Genomic DNA, 10,876 nt, shown 5'->3' with positions numbered 1-10,876 from the left:
TTTTCTCTTGTGGACAATATGTAAACATATTTTATGTGAAATATCTTATTCAGGTCAGTACCAAATAAACAATAACATGCATTTTGTATGATCCCTCTTATTTTGGTTCAATAATTAACATTTTGCACATTCTGCAGGGGGATGTTAACTTTTGACCTCAACTGTATATTTTCAGATTGTTTATTTGCAGTTACATCCTTAAACAGACACAGATCCTCAGTGAATCAACGAGTCATATTACATTCGCAGAGCATGGTCAACATTACTAATTTATAATTACAGATAAAAAAAACTCACCTTCCTCACATCCTTTGTGTTTCTTAGCAGGAATTCATGGAAGGACTGCAGGCAGCTGCGGTAACTCAAATTGGCGGCAACTTCTCTGTATTTGGCAGTCTTTGCTGTGCACCACCCCTCCCCCAACGTATAACTTAAAATAATAAAAAACAAATAATCAAAACCCCCAGTATTTTAATCTTTTCACATTCTTTCTTACCTGCCTCACAGTCACACTGATGGCCCGTTAGGGGAGGCCCTTTGTCTCTCAGGTGTGAATCAGAGATATTCATGGCCATTGTCTCTCCTTCACATACAGCCTTTTTAACACAAATCATGTCTTACAAAAAGTAAATCAATAGATTGTTTTCTGTGAATGAGTGAACAGGGTGATTTTCACATCATTTTGTAGTAAAAACTCTAGTCTACCACATCCAGTTCTCAAAAGTCTTGTGAACAACTGTTCTGTATGTGTTTTATGGCCTTATTCCAAAGACACATAAACTTTTTTTTTAAAGCACAAACTTGAATTACAGTGAATACAGTCTTTAACCATTAAGATGTTTCTGAGAAAAGCACCAATGTCAGGGCAAGTCTAAACTTCTCCAGATCTCAGAGGGTTAATGTTATGCTGCCTGGTTATTAGCTAGCAGCTCAAATTACAAATAGTTTGAGTTGCATAAATTGTTGTGTGCTGGGTTATTTTGTCAGTTAAAAAACTCCCTGTGTGTTAATAATAGTTATAAAAGTTCAGTAACCATTAGTCAGAAGTGTATGCAGTTAACAATTCATAATGTTGTCTACATTGTGCAGCCACTTGTATGCAGGTATATGACTCTTTTTCTTTTTCTTTTTATTCACACCATGTGCGTAATTTAAACCTTTTGCTTGTTCTTAAAGGCTGAATTATTCCAAATGAACTAATTTTGACAAGAAAATACAACAAACAACATAGAAGTAGCGCGTCAATTTTATGTGGTAAAAGACTTGCTTTTTCTCTCTTACCTGTGAGGGAATAAAGAGTGATCTCAGCAGAGAGACAGTGAGTCTGGGGTTTTAAATGCATAGATTGTGTGAATGGCCACATATGTGAGTGCAGTGTTACTGAATTAATGTTTTACATTGATGTGCAGTGATCTTTGTGTCTATGCTGTTATATAATGATTTACAAAGAGACAACACTTAGGCTATGGTCTCTTCAAAGATTGAAGTTGGAGGTGAAGTTGTATATTAGTGAAAAACACAAACTCAGTAACTGATTTATTGTTGATTTTGCCAGATCTGCTTCAACCACACAGAAACATTCAGTGAAGCTCCTCCCACAACAGCCACACCTTCAGTGAAGCTCCTCCCACTGCAGTTCATCAATAAATGCTGGAATATTTCCATCAGTCTACAAGTGAAGACGAGCATCAAAGTATCAGGAAGAAGTGAAATCTGCAGAGACAGAGTTTATTGAAGGACAGAGAGAACATGAGAGATCCAGAACCCTGCAGAATGAAACACACTGAAGAACAAACAGGTTGGTGTTTATTCTTCATCCTTCATCAATGAGGCTGAAGAACAGTAAGAATATAAAGCTTCAAGCAGTTTTAGATTTGTTGCAGTAGGATAAATTGTAAAAGCTGTGCAATAATTTAGCTGAAGCAGCAAATGACAAAGGCACTTTTTATAAACTGGGTACATTTTGATTTATTTATTTTTCAACATAATTCATTTATGTTAGATAATTGTGTAGTTGATCAAGCATATTTATTGTCACTACAGAAACATATCACTAAATTGTGCCTCTATTGTTTAAAAATGTAAGTAATAGTTACAATAATACATATAATAATAATACAGCAGGGTTCACATTCATGTCCTTAATTCCACATTTCTTTCTTTCACATTTCAGTTTTTTAACAATTTACAGAATTTTTTTTTTTTTTTTACTTTTATTTCAGAGTTGATTGAAGAAAATGAGGAGAATGAAGAACTGAATGAAGAGGAGAAACATCACGTCAAAACTGGAGAAAAACCTTTGAGTCGCTCTCAAACCAAAGAGAAAGATTTAAAGAAAAGAAGAGCCAAGAAATCTTTCACCTGCACTCAGTGTGGTAAGAGTTTGACAAACAAACAGAGTTTCGAGATTCACATGAGGATCCACACTGGAGAGAAACCATTCACTTGTGATCAGTGTGGGAAGAGTTTCACACAATCATCAAACCTTAAGAAACACATGATCATCCACACTGGAGAGAAAGTGCATGAATGTGATCAATGTGGAAAAACATTTTTGTGGGCCTCAGCACTGAAGGATCACCTGAAAGTTCATACGAAGGAGAAACCACATTCATGTTCTTTGTGTGGAAAGAGGTTTTCACTGCTGCAGAATTTAAAAGTTCATCAGAAGATACACATTGGTGTGAGAGATCATATGTGCTTTGAGTGTGAGAAGACTTTTATTAGAGCTGATCAATTGAAACTGCACCTGAGGATTCACACTGGAGAGAAACCTTACAAGTGTTCACACTGCGACAAGAGATTTAGTCGGTTTGAAACCCTGAAAACACACGAGAGGATCCACACTGGAGAGAAACCTTACACATGTGATCAGTGCGGGAAGAGTTTTAGACAATCGCAAAGACTTAAGCAACACAAACATAAACACTAGAGAGAAACTTCATGAATATGATCAATGCGGAAAGAGTTTCACGTACAAACAGGGTCTCAAGATTCACATGAAGATCCACACTGGAGAGAAACCATACACATGTGATCAGTGTGAGAAGAGTTTCAGACAATCATCAAACCTTAAGAGACACATGATCATCCACACTGGAGAGAAACCTTACAGCTTCATCTGTCAGATTCAGATCAACTCAAAGATGGAGTTCCTCTTCAAAGAACAATATCCAAAAGCTTTATTCTTGTCATTTTACTTCATGAGTTTAATTATATCATTGTGTTTTCTTATGAGTTTCATTCATCACTTGTAGTTTGTTCAGACTTTTATGAAGGAAAGTAGTGTTATTGTTTTTTTTACATGTGCAAAATGTTCTTGTTCTGGAAACTGAAAAAGTAACATTGTTGAACTGACATTTACTTTTTTATCCTGTTTTTTTTTTTATCAAATAGATATTCTTCCATTTATAATGTATGTAGAAAATCCATCAATATACTGTAGAACTGCATGGTTCTGGGATGGGTACCAGAACCAGGTATAATCTGTTTGAAATTAAGAAAAAACATTTTATTTAATAAATTATTTGTGATTTTTGAGTTGGGCTTCCAATGATAATGAAAAGAAGATATTTGAGGTAAAGTGATTATCGTGCTGCTTTCCGTCTACCTTTCCTTCACAGAGCTTTTGTTCTTCTCTTAAAGTCCAAACATAACATCGTAGATCTCAGAGTGAATCAGACCGTGATAACGTGACCAGAACTGAAACTGACCAAGAAGCTGATTTACACGGGAGGCCCCGAGTCCACATTTAGGACCTTAAAATCAGAGATTCTGTCACGTGACGCCAGCGAGTCTGAGACTGATTTTACATTAGATTCATTCATTCAGTTTCTTTTGTAGGCTATTATTTACCTGAATAGTAGTCAGTGAGGAGAGATCAATCAAGTTAGTTTTCACTTTTACAAATTTTTTGTATTTGCTTTGAGTATAGCTTATCATTGAGTAAACATTACCTTTTTATTAATACCTTATCTTTATAACTTTTATCAACAAATTTTATTTTCTACTGACTGTATTTGCATCAGAATTAAAAGTATATATTTTTCATCTATATCTGAAAGCCATTAAGTCTTATGTTTGGATTTTGGACTTTCTGTTTTAAATTTCTGTTTTAAGTGCCTAATAAACTATTTCACCCCAAACCTTACTGAGCCAGAATAGCTGGCTGTCTACATCAGTATTGTAACTGTTTGCCCTTATTTTTCCGTGATGTCTTAGAGATGTTTTTTTTTTCATTTTAATTTAAATATGATATATAATATATATAACTTTTTTAATGATCTACAGTTGATTTCGCCTCGCGACGCTGGTTTCGGCGCTCGCTGGACATGAGGAAGGTGGGAGGCAACGGCTGGACTGTGACTGGGCAGGAGATGGCAGAAGGAAGTGATGAGTCAGGAAGTGAGATGGGATTTAAAGAAGATGGCGGGGGAGATAATAGTGTATGGAATGTAGTACAATCGAGAAAATGGAAAAAACAGATTATGGATGAAACTGACATTGAGCAGTGTTATTGTAACAACAAGGCAGGAAGAGGAACATAAAGTGATTGTAAAATTATATGAAGAAGGGACGACGTTTGATAAGTGGAACCTGGTTAAATTAACAAAAGCAATAAATAAATTGCTGGGTGAGATAAAAAAATGCTAAAGTATTGAGGAACGGATCACTGTTGATTGTTTGTAGAAATAAAGTGCAGCAAGAAAAAGCCTTACGACTGAATAAAATAGATAGTAAGAGAGTGCAGTGTTCGTTATTTGAGTACAAAAAATGGATTCGAGGAGTCATCTCAGGGATACCTACAGATATTTCAGAAGAACAAATGAAAGATAATATGACAGGGGCAAAAGTTTTGGAGGTAAAGCGCCTTACAACAACTAGAAATGGAGAGAAATGCAACATCTTGTCTGTTATGATTAAGTTTGATGAATGGCAAGGTGTACATTGGATACATGAGCTATGAGGTCAGGCCATATATTCCTCCACCACTGAGGTGCTTTAAGTGCCAGAAATATGGTCATGTAGCAGCAATATGTAAGGGCAAACAAAGATGTGGCAGATGTGCAGGTGAACATGAGTACGGAACGTGTGGAGAGGGAGAAGAACTTAAGTGCTGCAACTGTGGAGGACAACACAGCTCGGCTTACCGCGGATGCGAAGCCAGCAAGAGGGCAGTGGAGGTGCAACCAATGAAGGCATTACAAGGAATAAAATGCAGAAGCAGTAAAGAAAGTGTCTAGAGAAAAGATTGTTTATAAACCAGCAAATGATGAAAATAAAGAAGCAAACAATGAAATTAAAGATAGACCTTGCAGGAGCTGTGAAAAGATTATGGCAAAAAAAGACGTGTTAATTATGAGCAAAAATTAATTTGTATTATTCATGATTGAGGTGATCAATTGCTCGGCAGAGTCAGAAAGGAAGACTGGAAAGATCAAAATAATAGTTAAAGCAGCAGAGAAATATCTTGGGGTTAAAGAACTTAGTTGTGAAGTAGTGGAAGAAATGTTAACTGCAGGAATCTCTAACTCTCCGTCATGGGTTGGTGGATCTACATGATTCTAGTTTTATTGCAGTGGAATGCCAGGAGTCTCATCGCTAATGGACAAGAATTCAAAAAGTTTGTTTCTGAGTTATCAGATAAACCTCATGTAATGTGTGTACAGGAGACATGGTTGAAACCACAGTTAGATTTTGTGATATCTGGATATACTGCAGTCCGAAATGATCAACCCAGTCTCATAAAAATACGTACCTCTGGGTACATTTCTGCAGCACCATTTTTACGTACCTTACTGCACGTTTTGCCGCAGTTTCAAAGAGAAATGGCCACTGAGTGGCGCTAAAACACGGGTTCAATACGTGAACCCTGGCATGTTTTTATTACGTTGATATAGGTTCGTATTGCTGTGTTTTTATTACGTTGCTTCAGGTACGTATTGCGGCGGTTCACAATTCAAATATCCGGGGACTGTCGCTAAAATAATGCTCTATCGTGTTGGAAATATGCCCTACACCAAACCCAACCCTAAACCTACCCGATAGTGTTAACAAATGCAAAACTGATATAAAAACGCATTTGTTGATGCAACCGTGCCATTTAAACGTCCTTATATGCAGATTTGAACTGTTTTGTCGAACCGCAGTTACACAGGATTCGAACCAGAGCTCCTCACCTGTCAAGCACTACTCCGTGAGCTACGAACAAACCTATCGTCTATGAAACCCCATTGATATGAAGCTGTATATGTGCGATGCTAAAGTCCAAAAGCATCGGTTTTCAAATCTCCCAGCATATTAAAATAGTTTTGAAGTCATAACATAATATTCTTCAAGTAATTGTGCGAAAATTACGCTTTATTAATCGAAACTGTAAATGTGTGTGAAAAGGAATAAAAGGTGTCTGCGTTTTACTGCCTCTAGTGTTCATTTCTTTTGGAAACTGCAGTGATATGTACTTACTGGTACGTATTTCGGTGGAGGGGTGGCAACTTTTATAAGAAATGGGATAAGATATAATCTAATCAATAAAGGAAAAGAACATGAATCTATTATAGTCAAAGTACGGACAGGAAGAAATAGTATAATGATAGTAAATTTTTATAATCCATGCAACAGACTGAGCATGGATATACTAAATGCAGTACGTGAGATGATACAAGGGGAAATAGTATGGTGTGGGGATTTTAATGCACACAGTACACTATGGGGGAGTAGGATTACAGATGCAAATGGGTCAATAATAGAAGAATTTATAAATAATAAAAATCTGGTATGTATTAATGACGGAAAGGGCACAAGGTATTGAAAGGAGTGAAATTATTTCCTTATAAAATAAATTATTTGTGAAGCCAAACACTCTCGCAATGCAAATGTCATGCCACAAAACAATGGGCTTTGATCAAGATAGGAAGATCTGGAAGAAAAACCATCTGCTTTTCACCCATCCTTCCCCCCTGGGCACATGGTCCAGGTCACTAAAAGTTGGCAGAGAAATGCCAAGAACTCAAGTTGCTATGCTCACATAAATCATTTACTATATCGTCAGGATTCATGATCGTAAACTTTTCACGTTTGGTGTCATTTTAAAGGTCTTTGTGCAATTGGTAAATTGGTTTCAATTTCACAGTAGTCATTTATATTATGAGAAAGATTCAAAACCTTTGTAGAACTATGTTCTGCTGAGGAGGGGGTGTGTCCCCCTTTAGGCCTGTGGGAATGTTTATCTACCTCCAGCCAGGTGCAACCCTGGAGCACGGGAACCTAAAAGACCAAAAGGTCTTTTATGTTTTTACAACTGATTTAAAGATTTCTTTGTTTTTGTTCTGGTAGTATTTAAGGGACTGTTGCAAATCAGTCTGGGGATTCTGTAGTCAGAAAAACCCCCATGCAGTGTGTGAGAGTCTCTGGCGCTCTGCACCACAACTCTCACTGCTGTCAGATACGATTCAAAAATTTAATTGTGTTAAACACATTGTACCCATAGAGCACACTGTATAGTTGTTTGTGCTACTACATGTGCACATAGGCTAGTTTAGTTTATTCTTTAAAAACACTTGATTACTTTGCTGTAAGTGTTCTTTGAAATACTTAGGTAAAAGGTTGTTGATGCTATCTGTTACGGGGCTGACGAGACGTGAGACGTGCGGATCCATATGCAAGCTTTATTGAAACGAAGACAGAGACGTGGTCATGAAACAGGCATGGGTCAGATACAGGCAGACAGGTATATGGAGGGCAAAACACAAGAATAATCCTAGGGCTAGCGCAGGTCGACGATCGGCAGACAGAATCAAAAGGAGCAAGACAAAAGGGGTGAATCCAGGGAACCAGGCGAAGATCAGAAACCGAGAAGGCTAAGGCTAAGGCTAAAGGCAAATGACTAGAGCTAAGGCTAAGGCTAAGGCAAATGACTAAGGCTAAGGCTAAGGCTAAGGCAAATGACAAGGGCTCTGTAAAGTAGCTATCTCTAGGGGAGTGATAAATGCTGAAACAATACTCGGCAGAGGGAAGGGATCAGAGTGAGTGTTAAATAGTGAGGGAGTGATATGAAACAGCTGGGTGCAATCAGTGGACATGATGAGGCTCTGGCAGATCAGCTGAGACTTGACTGGACTCAAGAAGATCAGTTGTGACTTGACTTGACTCCTGAAAATCAGTTGTGACTTGACTAGACTCATGAATATCAGCGGTGACTAGACTTGACTGAGGAAGATCAACTGTGACCTGACTTGCCTCATGACGATCAGTTGTGACTTGACTAGACTCATGAATATCAGTTGTGACTTGACTGAACTCAGGAAGAACAACTGTGACTAGACTTGACTCGTGATAATGAATGGTAACTTGAGACTAGACTCATAACTATCAACTGTGACTGGACTAGACTCGTGACTATCAACTGTGACTGGACTAGACTCGTGATCATTAACTGTGACTTGATTTGACTCGTGATGATCAACTGCGATTAGACTCGACTCATAACTATCAGCTGTGACTTGACTAGACTCATGATCATAAACTGTGACTTGATTTGCCCCATGATGATCAACTGTGACTTGACTAGACTCATGCAAAGGGGGTCCTTACAGTATAGTAGCACACATAACACAGAAAGTGTCACTGACTTGCCAATAATGTCAAATGAAATTGCAGGAATCAGCACATGGGAGGTTTTAAACCAGTCAACAGTAGGTAGTGATCATTATCCAATAATAACTAGGATTGGAGTAGAGATATATCAGGATAATGAAGTGAGAACACCAAGGTGGAAGTTGGATAAAGCTGATTGGCAGTCATTTCAAATGCTGAGTGAAGTTAAGTGTGTAGAAATGCTGAATAAAAATAAGTGGAAGAAATTAATGAAAATGTGGTTGCAGCCATTATAGAACCAGCTGAAAAAACAATTCCTAAAAATGCAGGAAGTAAACGGAAAAAGTGTGTGCCATGGTGGGATTAGAGCTGTAGTGTGGAAATTAAGAAAATGAATAAAATGTTTAAACTGCTTAAAGCCCACCGTACACTGAAAACTTTGATTAACTATAAGAGGGCGCAAGCAGTAGTTAGGAAAACAATTAGGTCAGCCAAACGCGTATATTGGAGACAATTCTGTAATACAATTGGGAGAGAAACTCAGCTGTCAGACATATGGAGAACAATTATGGAAAATGAGTGGAATAAGGAAAAATTTTGAAATACCAGTGTTATGTAGTGACAATAAAAATGCAATTAGTAGAATGCAGAAAAAGCTGAACTTTTTGTAAAAACTTTTGTGAAGATCCACAGCTCTGGAAATCTATCCTCAACAGCTAAGCAGTATAGAGACGAGACACTTGCTCAAAATCCAGGGATAATAGAGAGAAGCATTACATCAGGGGGAGATCTGGATCAGCAATTTACTCTATTTGAGTTGGAAAGAGCTATATCAAACACACGACAAACCACACCAGGGAAAGACGGAATATGCTATTGCATGTTAGGCCATATGAAAGATGTCACACTTAAAATAATAATAATAATAATAATAAGACTGTTTAATATGATATGGAATGCAGGTAAACTCCCATTAATATGGAAACAAGCAGTTATAATCCCAATACTTAAACCTGGCAAAGACCCGTCAGATCCATCTAGCTATAGACCCATAGCATTAATGTCACAATTAGGGAAAAACATGGAAAGGATGGTAACAAATAGATTAGATTATTATATTGAAATAAATGATCTTTTATCACCACATCAATCTGGATTTCGTAAGGGAAGGGGGACAATGGGCTCTGTGCTATGCCTAGAGTCAGTAATTAGGAAAGCTCAAAGTATTAAAGAAACTATAATTGCTGTATTTATTGATATTGAAAAGACATATGATATGCTGTGGAAGGACGGACTTCTTATTAAACTTAATAAATTAGGAATAAGTGACAAGATGTATAATTGGGTATTAGATTTCCTGAATAAAAGAACAATAGAAGTTAAAGTAGGCACAGAATATTCAAATAGATATACAGGAAAATGGTATACCACAAGGCAGTGTATGTAGTCCAATATTATTTATTATTATGATTAATTACATATTTGCTCAGGTTGAAGGAAACATAGGCAAGTCGGAATATAGAATATTTAAGAAGGAAAATGCCAAATGCAATAAGGAATGTAGAACAGTGGACAAATAAATGGGGATTTAAACTTTCAATCTCAAAACTACAAGTTATATGCTTTTCTAAACATCCTAAAACAGTATTACTTAAACTGTATGGGCAAGATCTTGAACAGGTTAAGGTTGTAAGATTCTTGGGTGTGTTTTTTGATGAGAAGTTGACCTGGTGTTAATTTGTTAGTTGACCATTATTAAAAAGGTTAATAATGTTTTAAGATTTCTATCAGGACAAGACTGGGGAGCAAGCAGGGCATCGCTCATTAACATCTATCAGGCTCTTTTAAGAGCAGCGTTAGAATATGGTTGCCTAGCATATATGTCAGCATCAGAATCAAACCTTAAAAAACTTGATGTGGAACAGGCACAGGCACTTCGGATTTGTACTAGAGCGTTTAAATCATCACCAGTATCTGCATTACAAGTTGAGACAGGAGAGATGCCTTTACGTATTAGGAGGATCAAGATCATGCTGGCGTATTGGGTAAATCTACAAGGGCATAGCGGAGTACATCCCACAAAGGCCATTTTACAAGATTGTTCAGAATTATTACAGTTTCGGATGGATAGGAAATGCAAAAGCACAAAACGCAAGCCTCAGCCAGCTCCAAGTAAGCCCCATTGTGGCACTATCAACTGTGCCACTTTGGAAATTCATAAAGCCATCTGTAGATATAAGCCTTCAACAAATGTTAAAAGAAAAATCTAAAATAATGCCAC

At 37.2% G+C, this 10,876-nt stretch overlaps 1 protein-coding gene across 1 annotated transcript; it reads left to right on the top strand.

The window, feature by feature from the left end:
* The first annotated feature begins 1,656 nt into the window (after positions 1–1,656).
* On the top strand, positions 1,657–2,932 carry LOC107574136 (gastrula zinc finger protein XlCGF49.1-like). The gene is made up of 2 exons (XM_016260603.1): positions 1,657–1,798; positions 2,223–2,932. The coding sequence occupies exons 1-2, from the start codon at positions 1,750–1,752 to the stop codon at positions 2,930–2,932; spliced, it is 759 nt and encodes a 252-aa protein (XP_016116089.1). The 5' UTR covers positions 1,657–1,749.
* Positions 2,933–10,876: the final 7,944 nt, after the last annotated feature.

The sequence above is a fragment of the Sinocyclocheilus grahami genome, unplaced genomic scaffold (assembly GCF_001515645.1).
Source record: "Sinocyclocheilus grahami isolate Dianchi unplaced genomic scaffold, SAMN03320097.WGS_v1.1 scaffold2127.1, whole genome shotgun sequence".
NCBI lineage: Eukaryota > Metazoa > Chordata > Actinopteri > Cypriniformes > Cyprinidae > Sinocyclocheilus > Sinocyclocheilus grahami.
The sequence above is the reverse complement of the archived record's forward strand: the minus strand, read 5'-3'. Positions and strand labels throughout refer to the sequence as shown.